The 17659-nt window shown below is 40.2% G+C and overlaps 1 protein-coding gene across 2 annotated transcripts in view; it reads right to left on the bottom strand.

Moving 5' to 3' along the window:
- The window catches only part of TMEM181 (transmembrane protein 181), a 57834-nt gene that overhangs the window by 8115 nt on the left and 32060 nt on the right, over positions 1–17659 (bottom strand). For both annotated transcript variants that reach the window (XM_074948696.1, XM_074948697.1), the window contains exons 6-15: positions 13203–13322; positions 10512–10592; positions 9444–9543; positions 8757–8887; positions 7652–7743; positions 6335–6392; positions 5267–5369; positions 5098–5149; positions 1678–1760; positions 147–236 (exon numbers count right to left, since the gene is read on the bottom strand). In XM_074948696.1, coding sequence (XP_074804797.1) covers positions 147–236; positions 1678–1760; positions 5098–5149; positions 5267–5369; positions 6335–6392; positions 7652–7743; positions 8757–8887; positions 9444–9543; positions 10512–10592; positions 13203–13322 — 910 coding nt within the window. The remainder of the gene's footprint in view (positions 1–146; positions 237–1677; positions 1761–5097; positions 5150–5266; positions 5370–6334; positions 6393–7651; positions 7744–8756; positions 8888–9443; positions 9544–10511; positions 10593–13202; positions 13323–17659) is intronic.

Below are 17659 nucleotides of genomic sequence, written 5' to 3'. Positions count from 1 at the left end.
TACTGGCTATTTGAAGCCACCGTAAGCTGCTCATACAGAACAAAATAAAGTGCTAATGAAACAGCCAACATGTGAAGATTTGATGAGCTCTATTGGCATGCCAGATCTCAGCAGCAATCTGGCAAATTTTACAGTAGATCACTTACCATACAGTGCATTCTTTGATGGGGAATACACAAAGGCTAAAGTGTAAAGATAGAAGTTGAGTAAACCATAGAATGATAAGAATTCTGCTGGTAATAATAGTCAAGGATATTACACAATACAGCTAAGTACATATTAACTTTGAATAAGCCAAACATTAGGTAGGATTCTCCCCGCAACAACATTTTTGGGAAAGCTTGATGATTTTTGCCCAGCACTTTCAAAGTATGAAGTGTGTACTGTTAAAAAAAGTTTTGGGACACTGATGTTTAGTTTGGCATTGTCTTAGATTAAGTTAACTGGGTGGGAGGGAGGCGTGACTGCAATCAGATAGAACACGAAGACATGGTGGGGCTGTTGCCCTTGTTTTTAAGGTACCCTATTAAAGCTCTCTATTTTAGTTTCCACTAGTTTCAGAAAAGTTCAGCATTCATTTTCTAGCTGATAATGGGCACTTCTGGTCACACAGCCAGTTTCAGAATCTAGAGAGAACTGTACTCTAGTGGTTTGAGTTGAGGATCCAGAAATACAAGTTCTAATCCTGGCTCCAACACAAACACCAGCTGGCAACATCTGGCAAATTGGCTTCCCCATCCGCAAAATTTAGCGTATCTAAAAACCTGTACTTTATAATGAATGAGATGGAGCCAACTGCTTGACTATCAAATTAGTATTATGCAAATGCTGTTTCTAAACCGGAAGTTTTAGGAATATCTTCCAATGGTCGAAGCTCTAGAGTAGACTGTCTTTGCTTCCACCTTCCCCACCCAACCCTGCCCCCACATGCCCTCTCTCTGTTATCTAGACCTGCACTGAATGGGTCTAAACAACACGGTAGTAAACATGCTAGTAACAAGTCCAGCTGTCACTACACCAGAGGAGCTGTACCACAACAAAGGGAGATTTCTCAAAAATTGCCAGTGTAGACAAGATTTAACTGTAGCAAGATATGCATGAGCACTCTCCAGTTATAACATGATACTGCAATAATATTTTTCTTTCGTATTGGAAACTTAGCCCTGAACTGGAAAATGCAAGATGGCAGTTTACAGAAGTGCCTCCTGCAATTACGCAGCCCATCATACTTTTATTTAAGTGAATTTAATACCTATGCCAATTTGCTGACATCTGTTAGCTACATAATATGGTCAGCATAGGCAGCATCCACATAAATTACCCCACAGCATCCTTCCAACATGATTCAGCCCTGCTCTGAAGGGATAACCTACAACACATATCTCGGAAAGAAACTTGTCCTGTCTTCGTGCACATTCAAGAGTGCCAATTATGGCTGTGGATTTTGTGACGTGGACAGCTGTTCAGAGACACGAACTGAAACGAACACATTCATTTGGCAGCCCTCACGAATAACCATCAGAAAATAACTTGCAGTCACTACCAACCCGGGTTGGATTTGAACTGGTGATCTAGTGGTGAAAGGCACAACTCCTGAGCCATTGTCTCGGTACCTTCACTTAACTGAAACAAGTTAACAATATTCCTAAATGACTGGAAGCCACAACGGAAGGATATAATTCTGATAATGAGTTGACAGCTCAGCTACAAAGTCGTCCTGTAGAACTCGTGCTCCAAAGCGTAGATAAAGTATAACAATGCTGTGGGAGACAAGACAGACACTGTGGCTATAAGCACTGAACTGTAACAACATTTGATGAGGTGGGTAATGGGGCAGGGGTAAGAACAGAGTTATAAGAAAAAATGGCACCTTGTCTTAGACTAATGTGACAAATCTATTCAAATGTCTCTTAGAATAAGCAGCTGATTTCATACTCCTAATTCAGAATGTTTTTTGAAATTAAAAGTCAGTCAGTTGAAGGATGGGGAAATTTAGCCGATTTTTTCCTGGGTTTCCCACAAAGCACAATCCATGAAAGTCAGCAGTGATTTGACCCTACAGTGATGGAAGGTGCGTATTAGAACCTAGTTTAGAAAAAAAAAAAAAACATTGGCAACTCACCCCAACCTCTGAATTTCACATACTGTCAGGATCCCAACTACACATATAAAATGATGGGATCTAAATTTGCTGTTACCACTCAAGAAACGATCTTGAACTCATTGTGGATAGTTCTCTGAAAACATCCACGCAATATGCAGCAGCAGTCAAAAAAGTGAACAGAATGTTGGGAATCATTAAGAAAGACAAAGACAGAAAATACCATATTGCCTCTATATAAATCCATGGTAGCCCACATCTTGCATACTGCGTGCAGATGTGGTTGCCCCGTCTCAAAAAAAGATATCTTGGAATTGGAAAAGGTTCAGAAAAGGGCAACAAAAATGATTAGGGGTATGGAATGGTTTCTTTATGAGGAGAGATTAATAAGACTGGGACTTTTCAGCTTGGAAAAGAGACGACTAAGGGAGAATATGATAGAGGTCTATAAATTCATGACTGGTGTGGAGAAAGTAAATAAGGAACTGTTATTTACTCCTTCTCATAACACAAGAACTGGGGGACACCAAATGAAATTAATCGGCAGCAGATTTAAAACAAACAAAAGAAAGTATTTCTTCACACAACGCAGAATCAACCTGTGGAATTCTTTGCTAGAGGATGTCGTGAAGGCCAAGACCATAACAGGGTTCAAAAAAGAACTAGATAAGTTGATGGAGGATAGGGCCATCAATGGCAATTAGCCAGGATGGGCAGGGACAGTGTCCCTAGCTTCTGTTTGCCAAAATCTGGGAATGAGCGACAGGGAATGGATCACTTGATGATTACCTATTCATTACCTCTGGGGCACCTGGCATTGGCTACTGTTGGAAGACAGGATACTGGGCTAGGTGGACCTTTGGTCTGACCCAATATGGCCATTCTTATGTTCAACACATGAAACTCCACAGAAGGTGAATGCTGCCTTGCAAACAACTCTGCAGGGTGGACATCTCTCTGGTAGATACACATGTCCATAACTACAGTCTGATCAGTGTGATGGTGGCAGTAGTGGACAGTTCACTCTAAATAACTCATGAAAGGAGGTTACAGAGCAAGAGGTGTTCACCAGAGGACGGATTAGTAAACCACTCCCGGTTATAGGCAGCGACCACAAAACTGCTTTAGAAATAATTGATTTACAGGGGCAACCACAATGTGGGCTGCGTTGGCAGCTTGCCAGGACCCAAAAGGTTTTACCTAATTTACATAAGACTGAAGTAGATTGCAGCTGTCCCCATCTTTAAATACGGAGGTGTGCCTCATGGATATTACAAGTCCCAACATGAAATGCTCCATCTTGTTCTGATGACCCTCACAGACTGATGCATACTAGCTCTTCTCACCTCTGTGGGCTGCACCTCCAGGATGAAAATAAGTGCAGCCACAAGCAACAGTACAGAAATCTGTCAGCTATATTTAGCCCTTGGTATCCACTCTGATTAAATCTGAGGCAACCATCTCTTTCCAAGAGATACCACCAAATCTGTCCCAAAACAGGTTCAGTCTCCTCTTAACTGTTGATGCTTGTAAACCACATTTGCTTAGTGTGTTCTAAACAGAAACAATTTTCCCTTTCATAAGAATATTCTAGATATACCACTTAAGTTTACAGTAACAGCCCCTTGCTTTCAAACACCATTCATGACGACACCACCAACCCCATTAGATGAAAGGAACAATCCCATATGTTTACGGCTCTTATACACATTCCCCTTTTGCAACATTTTAGAGCTGCCCTATAAAGACCAACATAAGTCAATCTAAACTTTTTCCAAAAGGCAAATCATTTTCATGTCATGGAGAATCAGGTGTGGGACTCCAAAAATCACAGCAGAAGTTTGAGCATTTACAGACTGCTCAACTCTCTCAGATGATCAGCGCAATTGTAGTTTTTTAATGCAGGCATACAGAGCAGGTTTTTAGCCACTCATCATTCTACTTATCGAAGAGCTTCACTGCCAGTTCACCAATCTCATCTTGGCCTCATTGATTCAAGACACTGAACAGGTCAGAGTGGGATGTCTTCATTTTGGGTTATCAATGTTCTTTCCCTTTCTCCTTCCCCTATTACCAAGGCCATTTGCCCCAGAGTCTAGGTTAACTAAACTCTCTGCATCCCTTAAAAACAGGCATTGTTGGTGCCCCACTGGCTTTCCTGGGCTAAAGACAGAATTTAATGGCAGACTTTCAGAAGAAAGGGACCATAAAGTATGAAAGCTTTGTGAGCATCTCACCAGCTTCTTGAGCTCTACTGTTCTGAGAAACAAATTATGAAATCTGTCTCACACAGTCTGCCTGGACAGCAACAGTGCAAGCTGAGCCACTGCATTTGCTTAAAAAAAAAAAAAAAGGTTCTTTATTTTTTATAAACAGAGGGCCATGCACTTTCCAAGATCCACAGCATTGCTCTAGTGCAGTGCTCTCCAAAGTGGGGTGCGCAAGACCATCCTTGCGGGTGCACGGCAGGAGAAGTGCCACTGAAGGAGTGCTGCTGGCACGGGGGCAGCAGCGCTCCCGGACCTTTGATTCTTTGGCGGCAGCTCGGCTCTCCCCGCTCCGTCTTCAGCAGCACACTGGCGACAACTCTTCTTCCTTTTTTTTTTTTTTTTTTGGGGGGGGGGGGGGGGGAGGGGCGCTTTCCTAGAGCTGGCCCTGGGGGTGCGCGATCCAAAAATTTTGGAGACCACTGCTCTAGTGGGATATCAGTAGGAATTTTTTTGAAAAATAAGAACTCTAAGATCTATCGATTATGGAACTGAGTGGTGTAATTTATTATTTGGTAAGTGCCGGTAGCATGCAAGATTTTAAAGTGTAGTTTGGATGCAGTGGCATTTTTAAGAATGAACCCAGAGAAAGTTGTGAATGGATAACCTGTTCTGAGGGTGCACCATTTTACTGATAACTTGATTGCCAAGAACTGTTTTTCTTTAAGAAAGTTTTACAAAGCTATAACTATTACAATGCAGAGAATATGTACTTTAAAGACGTCTTACCTAATGACAAGCACTACAAAGGTCAATGCAGTCAAGAATTTTAACCTGAGATCTGGAAGGATTAAGAACAATTGTCAGTCATTTGAGAGCTTACACCTCCCCGCCCCAAATATCTAGCCATTCTTGGGGGAAACCCATTTGAAGGAAACATGAAGAAAATACTGCTTACCAACATAAGGCATGTTGCGAAGTTCTGAACACGCCCTCACTATCAGGAACAAAAGGTACAAGATATACACAGTTGCCACCACAAGGAAGAAGATTTTCATTCCCTGTAATAGAAAAAAATATAATCTAGTTTTACTAAACAAGAGCTATCCTTTTCTTTCTTCCTTCAGATCCATCCCAGAGACAGAAACCACCATCTCCAAAAGCATGATCCATTTGTTCAGGGCAATTAGGCTGGAGGAAGGAAGCATGATACTCCCTTGTCTGTAGCAGAAGTGGCTGTGATGGTTGTGTCAATCTTGGGACGTGGCGCGGTGGAGAGGGTGTTTCATTAGCAAAGGCCACTTCTTTCAGCTGAATGGTTCAAATCTCAGAAGTTTTCTAAAAATGGCCACACAGCTCTGAGAAGCTACAGGAGGCTGTACAGAACTGATTTCTCCTACAGAAGGGAAAGCAGAGATTTACTGAGAAGGCCAAATGTTCTGAGAATAGGAGGCGTGGAGAACTAAGAGGCCTAACAAGGAGCTCTTTTTTGGCTCTCTGAAAGGTAATGAATATGTTTCTGATGAGACCCAAGGTGCCCTGGGTGGTTGCAATTGAGTAGTTACTGGTTAGAAAACAGTTCCGAACGGTCTTCCCTGGGGTGACAGCTCAACATTCACACTATGGCCTCCTTTCTTAATAGTGCAGTGGGCCTATAGATACATGCCCCTTAATCCAAAAGGAAACATTCCATGTCTCCAGTACAGAATATGCAATGGAGGGAGAGTCTTTCTATAAACACACAAGACCATTTTAAAGACATTCGCATTAGCCAAACAAAAAATCTGAACAATTTTCCTTAAAATAGTGAAAATATATTTTTAATCTTCAGATCTTCCATTCAGCACTTGGTTTTTTTAAAGTTTTACAGCAAAAAAATAGTTACATTTCAGCCTGAAGAACAATATATAATATAATGTAATACTAAATAACTGCCAGATCTCTTCACACACCTCTTCACCAGTCTTACCTGGGTAGACATATAAAATCCATATGGAAGTGTCAAAAAAGTTTGATTCAAACTTACCTGAAAATTACCTGTGTCAACCCTGTACTGGTATGTTGGATCATGTAGTTCATTAACACTAGAAAATATCAAAGATCAGGAAGTAATCACAATTCTAATGGTGTCACGTTAAACCAGAAACATGCATTCACAAAAGACACTATTGGAATTCTAGACTTTTATACTGAGATTATGGATACTGGGCCAGATCCTCAGCTTATGTAAACTGGTAGTTCCACTGATTTTAAATTGAGACACATGGATTTATACCACCTGAGGATCTGACCCATTGATTTTACTTGTCATGTATGTGGGGATTCTGGGTTTTCAGCTATTCTTTATTCATTTCCCATGTTTATTTTTGGCTACTTTAACACACAGTAATTTCCTACAAAACTTGGGTTTCACAGATTTATTGAGTTTGATTGGAGCAATGAAAAAAAAATGCAGGATCTGACTCTTCACTCATTGTCAAGTATGTATCCCTTATAGGACAGAAGGGCAGTCTCTGATTTCAATAGCATTTTCCTGAAGCTGCATACCTTTCAACCTTACCCACCCCACCGTTTACTTCCCCCAAAAAAATAAAATATAAGAGGGACACAATTGTGGGTAATGTGCCTTAGAAAGCCACATCACTACAAATGGTGGGGTAGTTGTCTGGGAGGGGAATGTTTCTATCTTTATGTTAGCTCATCAAATTAGAAGAAATTTAGAAAAGCGCAACACAAATTATTCAAAAGGTCAGAGGAACTGATATAAGAGGAAAAATTAAATATATGTATTACTTGGCTAAACAACAGCTTGATAAGGTGAGTAGGACAGTTTACAAATACATGTAGAGTGTAAATACTGAGATGCAAGGTTCATAGAAAGTTTTACAAAGCTATAACTATTACAATGCAGAGAATATGTACTTTAAAGTACATATTCATAGAACCATAGAGGGTACAGCACTTGGCATAATGAAATAAAATTGAACAAACGAACATATCCTAACAGTAAGGTCTCTGCCTGGCCTTTCCAAGGGAAGGAGAAGCGCTACTACCTGGAATCCTGTTCTAAATTGAACAAAACACTGGAAAAATGTACTGTAGGGAGCCATTATGCACAGGCTGTGGAATTTATATAGCTGTGTGTTATTAGGGCAGCCATTAGAAATTTAGTCTCAGTTTACAAAATGGGAAGATCTGACATAACTGGTGTAGCTCAATTTATCCATTTCCGGATCACAATCAAAACATCGAAAGACAAACAGACATCACTAATTGTAAACCACCTCCTCTTTCCCGATCAGCTTTTCCTCACTAAAACTTAGTGGAAAGGGAAATTACTTACGTTTGCCATATTCCTAATGTAACACAGGCCAACCATAGAAGACCAACGATAAAGAATTTGGGAAAATAGAACGTTAAGCATTTTCTTTCTCCCTGTTGGGGCAACAGAAGACAGATTAACATCATCTGAATTTACCTGAGAGAGAATGTTAGTTCTCAACATATTAAAATAGGAACAGCCATACTTCGCGTTCACTCCCAAGGTGCTTTTTTAAAAAGCACCATCTGCAATTTATTTTGTAAGATCCAAAGCTCACTACAGTCTGTATAAAAACTATGTTATAATCACATGCATGTTAAAACAAAGTGAGGCTATTGCAAGATCTGATTCACTTCATGGATTCTGAAGCTGCAGAATCCACTTCTTTCCATAAAATTGTGCTTCAGAATTTGAGTTCTCTTTTATTTTTTTTTAAGGTTATAAAATGTATGGTTGCAAAAAAAGAGACTTCCAAACATGAACCAAGTGGAAACTACCGCAGCGTTGCTCTGCAACTAGTCTAGAATAAGAGCTGAGAGGTGTGAACCACGCCAAGAAGGCTGTGCCAGAATAGCTCAGTATTTCCCTGCTAATCATTTTAGCCTCAAAGTCACATGACACCATTTTCTACGCCAGTTCCTGAGAGCTCCCTCACACAGTTTAAGAAAGGCAACAAGCTGGTCCTGGATATCAAAAAGGTGAAGAAACACTGCTCTATAACAGAGCCCTGTCTCTTCCCTAGCACAAGGGACAAAGCACCCAAATGGCTAACCACAAATCACATATTCAAGTCATAATACAAACAGTACAACACTACATCAGGCTTTCACAGCAGCTTTGTCACCCTGCAAATCCATTAAACGATGAGCTAGAATATATAAAACAGCTGATCTGAAATAAAATGGAAGAATGAGTTTAGTATACGGGACAGAATAAAAAGTCACATTACACTGTGTATAGAATGAGCTTCATGAACACTTTCATATTAGGCATGGATTTCATTTTGTTAACAGCTTGGAAAAAGTGTACCACATAAAAAAGGGAGAAAAATTAAAACTACATAATGCAAAACTGAGTTAATGTTAATATCTCTGCAGCAAGTACTGAGTAATTGTCCTCTCCTTACCTGCACTCGGATCCCGTGGTAGACACAGAGCCAGAACAGCAGCAATGCACACAGAAACACTGACTGAAAGAGGTCATCAAGCATGCCGGGAAACCAACTGTTCACCAAAAATGAGAGGGGGAAAAATGGATCTATAACAGAATGGAAGAAAAAAAATCATAGAATTTTCTTTTCTTCTTCAATTTTACCCATTATCAATCAAAGGGGGGGAAAAACCCCAAACAGTCTTCAGAGAACAAGCAAGCAAATTTTTCAAAATCTTAGCAAGTAAGTGGCACTGCAGTTGGTTAAATCTGAAAGTTCATAACAAATACAAGGCACCTCCAACAGGTACTCCTCCTTGTGCTAAGCAATCACTAAGATTTTCCCCAAGATTTCCAGTAGAGTTCATGTTTTGTTAGCCCTTTAGTTAGAGGGCACCTACTACACAACTGTTTCTTGCTGGTTGCCTACAGTCAGGTCTCAGTGTAGTTCTAGTGTTAAAGTTCCTGAGGACATGTAACACGGCTGCTGCTGCCTGAGCAGTCCCTCATGGCCAGAGTTCCCTTTGCAGCAAGCCCCCTCTGTTCTCTCGTCAGGACCACTTACACTTACTCAATTCTTATAAACAATCACATATTCTAAAGGGGCCAAGCTGATTGTAAGAGAACCCTACAAAAATGGCATAATATATATACACACAAATACCATTGTAAAGCAGCAACAGGGGAAGGAGGATGGACATCCATTTCTGTTCAATTCCCCAGTCCCTCATGGAAAATTTCCGGAGGGAATGTGCAAACAGACACTGCAAAAAAACCAAAAATGTTATTGGCAACTGCCAGTTACTATATTACATACATCAGGCTTCATCTATCTTGTCCTTCCTAGCCTCAGCAGAGCTAACAGAGACTGTAATGCACTAACAATGTCACTCAAAAGGAAGTGTGCTCTGTTGAGCAGATTTTAATCACTGGGAGTCAGGTCTCCAAGGTTCTATTTCTCATTCTGATATGTTGTGTGACCTTGAGCAAGTCACTTAACCTCTGGGACAACCTGAAACGGAAACCAGCTGCTACTGCACAAATCAGCATAATTTGTGTGATGCTGCCAACTTACTGTTTGATATTATTATATATACACACTAACAACATACCGATATCTGCCTAAACTAGCCAACAAAATTCACTGACAGGTCAGGTCATATACCACATTCATTGTTACTTGATAAAAGTTGTGTGTACACACGCACATGCATGTGTATTTTTTTATATTATATATATATATATATACACACACACACACAATTATTCTAGAAAGTGTGTAGCAGCACCCACTACATTCAAAATTACATTAGGACTTTTATTCTAACCCAGTGTTTTCATTCATTAAGTCAGAAATATTTCATTACTTGGTCTCAGCCTCAAAGTGAATTTTTCTTGAAAGTATGAGCAAAATTCTTTCAACCATTTTGAGTTGTACAAAGTATATGATTTTCCCTATTTGCAATGCTTCCCCCACCCGATCCAAAAAACACTCAAACGCGGCTGAACTTGAAAATTTAGGTTGAACTAAACCCTTCCATTGTTTGCACAAACTTTAAAGCACAAACTGAATTATAAGTATTTTTAAAAATGGTTTTGCACATGCACAGTAGGAGGCTTTGCTAATGTTGAGAGCTATGATACCAAACACAGGACTGTGTAGCAGCTGAATTAGCCACCTGCACACCTATCCCCAGCCCTCCAAAAAAGGTAAGTAAGAGACTGTACTCACAGTGACCATGAAAGTAAGAACTACAAAGACAAATCGGAACCAGATTTCCACTTGTGAAAAAGATGGGTTATAGGTTTTCCACTACAAGATAATAAAAGATAAATTAGTATGTTAAGAGGAAGCTGATAGAATTTGCATGACGTAAAAAATTACTAGTACTTGCAGACATAATATTGCATAGAAGTCTCTATAGATGAACACACTGACTTTCTCAGATTTAATGGCCAAGCCATTTCAAATTCCAGTGCACCACCTTAGAAAGATTAAGGCTAATTCATGTCTTGCCACCTCCTCCAATCTCGATATTGTTATGAAAATTTCAATAAATTAAAACAGAGCTAAAGCAGCCTACTGTTCCTCATGCTTAATACAAAGTTACAGGATAAAGAAGAAGCACGGTACATTCTCAAAGTGCCATCATACATGCCAAACCACAAAACTACGGCAAAAAAGAGGATGAAACCAACATAGGTTAACTTCCCTTTGTTTAAGACTTACAGTAAATTCATCGATTGACTCAATCCACTGCAAGCTTCTTTATTTTTTGAAGACCATGCATGTTCGTAGCTGACTAAACTTGCTAAATTAAGAAGAGATTAATGATTGCTAATTAGCTTATTTATTTCTCCATCTGGTTTTTGCCTCAGGAAAAAGGAAAGCAAGTTCTAAAAATGTGCAATTAACTTAATTTCCTCCCCCATAACACATTTTATGGATAAAATGAAAAGGAGTACTTGTGGCACCTTAGAGGCTAACAGATTTATTTGAGCATAAGCTTTTGTGAGCTACAGCATCCGATGAAGTGAACTGTAGCTCATGAAAGCTTATGCGCTACAGTTCACTTCATCAGATGCTGTAGCTCACGAAAGCTTATGCTCAAATAAATCTGTTAGTCTCTAAGGTGCCACAAGTACTCCTTTTCTTTTTGCGGATACAGACTAACACGGCTGCTACTCTGAAACCTGTCATTATGGATAAAATGTAGCTTATATAAACTTTTACAAAGGATAAGGGTTTAAGTTATTCTGTGGTCCACATATTAGACTTTAAAGGAGACTTGGAAAATGGTTATAAAAATGTACAAGCCCAGGCACAAAAATCTACTCGCCAACACTCTCTGGCCCCTTGCGTGACTTTGGGCAAGTCACTTCACCTCTCTGTCACTGGTTTCCCTCTTTGTCAGTCTTGTCTATTTAGACTGCAAGCTCTTTAGATCAGGTACCATTTATTTTGCACTACCTGTACAGAGCCCCACTATGTTACACACTGTGCAATCTCAGCTGGGGATACTAGGCACTAAATGTAATATAAACAATACAAGAGCATAGGGAAGACAAATAAAATGTGATTTTATTTGCCCTGGGAAAGCAGTTTTTTGCAAGGCTGCCTTAAAGGTCATGTGCAAAGCAAGATGATAAACTCTGTCGCTTCACTAATGTGCTGAATACTCTCCACTTACCCAGCAAAGAGGTGCATTCAGTGTATAAAGAACTAAAAACTAACGTTTTCACTTTTCACGTTAGGTCCCTGCATGCTAGCAGCTGTGACACACACACACACACACACACACAATGCTATACGCTGGAACACCACAGCGCAGCGACCACTGCTGGAACATACACCCAGACCACAGCAGCACAGGCAGGGTCAACCTCAAAGTTGCTTTTTGTACATTGGTTTTGGAGTCACTCAGCACAAACTGGTGAAGTCCTGTAAACATTTTGTTTTGCAAGTCACCTTTATACGCTATGGTTTACACTCAGCATATTTCTTCAGGGAAGAATGTCTCGCTTGTCTTGAGTACATTTTTCCCTTTCTGTCCAACACTGTGTGTGGAAAAACACCCAAACAAAAACAAAAACAAACAACCCAATCAAGAGTTTCCTACAATGATAATTTTCTAACCCCATATGCTTTTGGAAAGTCTGGAGAAATCCTGCTAACCTCAATACACCTACCATAACAGTTGTAAAAGGCCAGTATATGTTTGGGGATGTAAGATTTGAATTCACATATTAACCTATCTAAATGAGACATTTCTTGTGCGCTCAGATTCTAACACTGCACTCAGTTGAACATGGGAATGACAGAAATGCAATTTTTGGATTGCCTATTTGTATGATCATAGCCAGGAGGCTTTTCCATTTTACAGCTATTTCTTAGCAATGCTTGAGTTCAGAGCTGTAAGAACAAGACAAGGGTTTCACATATGCATTCGAGTTCTTTTCAATGATGTGCTTTGTAAGAAAATATAGAATGGCTTTCTGAACAAGCTTTCCTTATCCACGCTAATCCGAACTGTACTAGCTGTAATCATGTTTGAACAGCTGTTGCTAGCTGGGTCTTAGTATGGCTTTCTGAGTGCTGATAAAGATTTCTTTTCTAGAGAACAGCACTACAGACCACTGCTCTAGGTAAGCACAAGTTCATAACAGTTCTGACAGAAGAGTCCTTCTCCACAGTAATCAGAGAAATAGTGCTAGAACCTCGACAGCGGCAAATAAAGTATGTTTACAATCTCAGTGAGGATAGGGCCTTAGCCTCCACACTTTTTCTGTGCAAGTGTTTCACCTTCAAAAGAGAAATGACGTACATTTTACTATGGTTAAAGTAGCCTTCCGCAACAATAATTAAAACTGAAGATTTTTTTTTTTTTTTTTTTTTTTTGCTAGCACGATACTGTTCACTTACTGTGAAATTCACATTCTTGATGGGGTACATCAGCTTATTCAGATCCTCAAAACCAACAATGACTTCGTACTGAGTGTAAGTCAGGTAGCCAAGGTGAACCACAATGATTTCGGCACATTTCTATGAACACACACAGTAGAGTCAGAATACCTCATAAGAGCTTTATGCTGTAATTTATATTTAAGGGCTTACACCTCAATAGGATTCAATTACAAAAAAATGACTAACATAGTAAAGTTATAATGGAAAAACAAATAAGGAGATCTGAGAGAGATTCCAAAGAAACTTATTTAAGGCACTCAGACAAAGTAAAAGCTCAGTGGGTGTCAACTGCCCATCAGCCAAAATACAGCTTTATTTCTCAGTAGAAACGGATCCAAGTGTAAGGTCTCCTGGTACCACTGATTTTTTTTTTTTAAAAGATGACCTGCAAAAGACAAAAAGGGGCCTTTTTTTTCTTTGATGTATGAATAAAACTTGAAAGCTTTCTTTAAGAAGTGGCTGCTTTTTTAAAATGTCTTATAAATTTCTGATCTTTGATGTCTTCTGTTGTGTTTTCTTTCACTGAGATAGTTACAGATTAAAAGCTCTAAAAGACCGTCTGGCTCTGAGGTGGTATGAGGTTCTGCCGAGGACACCAAAGCAAAGGATTGGAGAGCTTTATACTGACATTTTAAAAAATGTTAATGTGGGTCACTTCTTAACCCACATTAATATACAGCACAAGGAAATCACATCCTCCAGAGCCAACTAAAAATGTACAGAACCACCAACAGTGTTTTTTTGAGGGGTAGTGGGGCCCCCAAACAAGTGACAGTTTTAGATTTGTCTGTGTGCTATTCTTTCTTTCAGTGTCAGAGAGCTAAGGAGAACATCAGAAAAATTCTAACCTTTCCAGAGAAGGTTAGCACTCAGTGAAGGATATTTATATGCTTTTGTACCTATGAAACCAAAAACTGTAAACATATGAGCAATTAAATGCTCCAACAACTCAGCAGCAGCAGAAGTGCTCTAGGCTGTCTTTGCTCAATCCACTGTTTCCCCAGGTTATCCAGCAGATTAGTTCACCATGCTGTGGTAATTTTCAAGTAATTGCCCAATTTATCATCTATACCTAGGGCCCTCCCAAATTCACGGTTCATTTTGGTCAATTTCATGGTCAGAGGAATTTAAAAACCATAAATTTCATTATTTTGCCTATTTGAATCTGAATTTTCAGAGTGTTGTAATTGTAGGAGTCCTGACCCAAAAAGGAGTTGTGCGGGAGTCGCAAGGTTATCGTAGGGGGGGGTTGCAGTACTGCTACCCTTACTTCTCCGCTGCTGCTGCTGGCGGTGGCACTGCCTTCAAAACTGGGCAGCTGGAGACTGGCGGCTGCTGGCCAAAAGCCCAGCTCTGAAGGCAGAGCTGCCGCCAGCAGCAGCACAGTAGTAAGGATGGCATGACATGGTATTGCCACCCTTACTTCTGCACTGCTCCTGGCAGGGTGCTTCCTTCAGAGCTGGGCAGCCAGAGATGGGTGGCTGTTGGCCAGGTGCCTAGCTCTGAAGGCAGCATAGAAGTAAGGGTGGCAATACTGCAACCCCTCTAGAATAACCTGGTAAGCCCCCTGCAACTCCTTTTTGGGTCAGGACCCCCAGTTTGAGAAATGCTGGTCTCCCCCGTGAAATCTGTATAGTATAAGAACGGCCATACTGGGTCAGACCGAAGGTCCATCTAGCCCAGTATCCTGCCTTCTGACAGTGGCTAATGCCGGGTGGCCCCAGAGGGAATGAACAGAACAGGTAATCAAGTGATTCATCCCCTGTCGCCCATTCCCAGCTTCTGGCAAACACAGGCTAGCGACAACATCCCTGTCCATCCTGGCTAATAGCCACTGATGGGCCTATCCTCCATGAACTTATTTAGTTCTTTTTCAAACCCTGTTATAGTCTTGGCCTTCACGACATCCTCTGGCAAGGAGTTCCACAGGCTGACTGTGTGTTGTGTGAAAAATACTTCCTTTTGTTTGTTTTAAATCTGCTGCCTATTAATTTAATTTGGTGATCCCTAGTTCTTGTGTTATGAGAAGGAGTAAATAACACTTCCTTGTTCACTTTCTCCACACCAATCATGATTTTATAGACCGCTATCATATCGTCCTTTAGTCATTTCTTTTTCAAGCTGAAAAGTCGCAGTCTTATTAATCTCTCCTCATATGGCAGCCATTCCATACCTCTAATAATTTTTGTTGCCCTTTTCTGAACCTTTTCCAATTCCAAGATATCTTTTTTGAGATGGGGCAACCACATCTGTATGCAGTATTCAAGATGTGGGCATACCATGGATTTATACAGAGGCAATACAATACTTTGTGTCTTACTATTTATCCCTTTCTTAATGATTCCCAACATTCTGTTCGCTTTTTTGACTGCCGCTGCACACCTAGTGGATATTTTCAGAGAACTATCCACAATGACTCCAAGATCTCTTTCTTGAGTGGTAACAGCTAATTTAGACCCCATCATTTTATAGGTATAGTTGGGATTGCTTTCCAAGGTGCATTACTTTGCATTTTCAACATTGAATTTCATCTGCCATTTTGTTGCCCAGTCACCCAGTTTTGAGAGATTCTTTTGTAGCTCTTTGCAGTCTGCCTGGGATTTAACTATCTTGAGCAATTTTGTATCATCTGCAAATTTTGCCACCTCACTGTTTACCCCTTTTTCCAGATCATTTATGAATATATTGAATAGAACTGGGCCCGCAGTACAGACCGCTGGGGGACACCACTATTTACCTCTCTCCATTCTGAAAACTGACCATTTATTCCTCCCCTTTGTTTCCTATCTTTTAACGAGTTACCAATCCATGGAGGACCTTCCCTCTTATCTCATGACAGCTTACTTTGCTGAAGAGCCTTTGGTGAGTGACCTTGTCAAAGGCTTTCTGAAAATCTAAGTACACTATATCCACTGGATCCCCCTTATCCACATGCTTGTTGACCCCCTCAAAGAATTCTAGTAAATTGGTGAGGCATGATTTCCCTTTACAAAAACCATGTTGACTCTTCCCCAACAAATTATGTTCATCTAGGTGTCTGACAATTTTGTTCTTTACTATGATTTCAACCAGTTTGCCTGGTACTGAAGTCAGGTTTACCGGCCTGTAATTGCGGGGATCACTTCTGGAGCCCTTTTTAAAAACTGGTGTCACATTAGTTATCCTCCAGTCATTTGGTACAGATGCTGATTTAAATGATAGGTTACAGACTACAGTTAGTAATTCTGCAATTTCACATTTGAGTTCCTTCAGAACTCTTGGGTGAATACCATCTGGTCCTGGTGACTTATTACTGTTTAGTTTATCAATTTGTTCCAAAACTTCCTCTAAGGACACCTCAATGACAGTTCCACAGATTTGTCACCTAAAAAATAGGATAAGTGCACACAAAAAACCAGATTTCATGGTGGGATACCAGATTTCACAGGCCGTGATCCGTTTTTCATGACCGTGAATTTGGTAGGGCCCTATCTATACCTAGTAAGAAAGGGACATGGCTTATGTTCTTAAGTCTGCCCATTTGTAAGCAGTCTCCATTTCAACCAACAAGACTGCAGTACAAATACACCTTTGCACCCTGCTCAAGTTTCTAACTCCAACAGCTGTGACATTTCAGTGGCTATCTCCCAGAACAGTGCTGGGAACTGGAAGAATGCAGGGGAAGAGATACACTCTGGTACTTCAATTCCTTTCACAACTAGCAATGGAAGTCTAGGTAGAAAGAAACTAATTTCGAGACGCTGGTCAGGTGAATGACATTTATCTTTTCCACTGGTCCTGACTAGTCATCCAGAGTTCAATGTTACTCAGGTAAGATCCAAAGTTAATCTAACTTTCAACACGTATATAGTATAGACACTCTACTGGTTTTTGGAAGAGACTACTCTTGAAAGAGTGAGGGCAATAAATCTTTGGAACAATTTTTACCAAGGGTTGTGGAAGATTCTCTATCACTGGCAATTTTTAAATCAAGATTGGATGTTCTTCTAAGAGATATGCTCTAGTTCAAAGAGGAATTATTTCAGGGAAGTTCTAGTGCCTGTGTTATGCAGGTCAGACTAGATGATCACAGTTGTCCCTTCTAGCCACAGAATCTATGAAAGATGCCAGATTGTCCTCCAGTCTCTGTTGCTGTCAAAGTGAGTCAACAGAATCAAGAGAAACAGAAGATGCACAATACTGTTGTGATAATGCATGAAACTTTCATAAGCACTTAAATGACTAGGAGCCTAAGACCCAATGAATGTAAATAGGATTTGGGTTCCTAAGTCATTTAGGCACTTTTGAACATTTTACTTAGTCTTTTTATTATTTTCTTTTTTACATCTTGTAGAGGGGAACACAAGCCAGAAAACTAGAAGCAGCATCTAGACTGACTTAAGACATTCAAACCGTTCAGAATGCCCACGTGTAAG

The sequence above is a fragment of the Natator depressus genome, chromosome 3 (assembly GCF_965152275.1).
Source record: "Natator depressus isolate rNatDep1 chromosome 3, rNatDep2.hap1, whole genome shotgun sequence".
NCBI classification, from domain to species: Eukaryota; Metazoa; Chordata; order Testudines; family Cheloniidae; genus Natator; species Natator depressus.
This window is presented reverse-complemented; position numbering and strand designations above follow the sequence as displayed.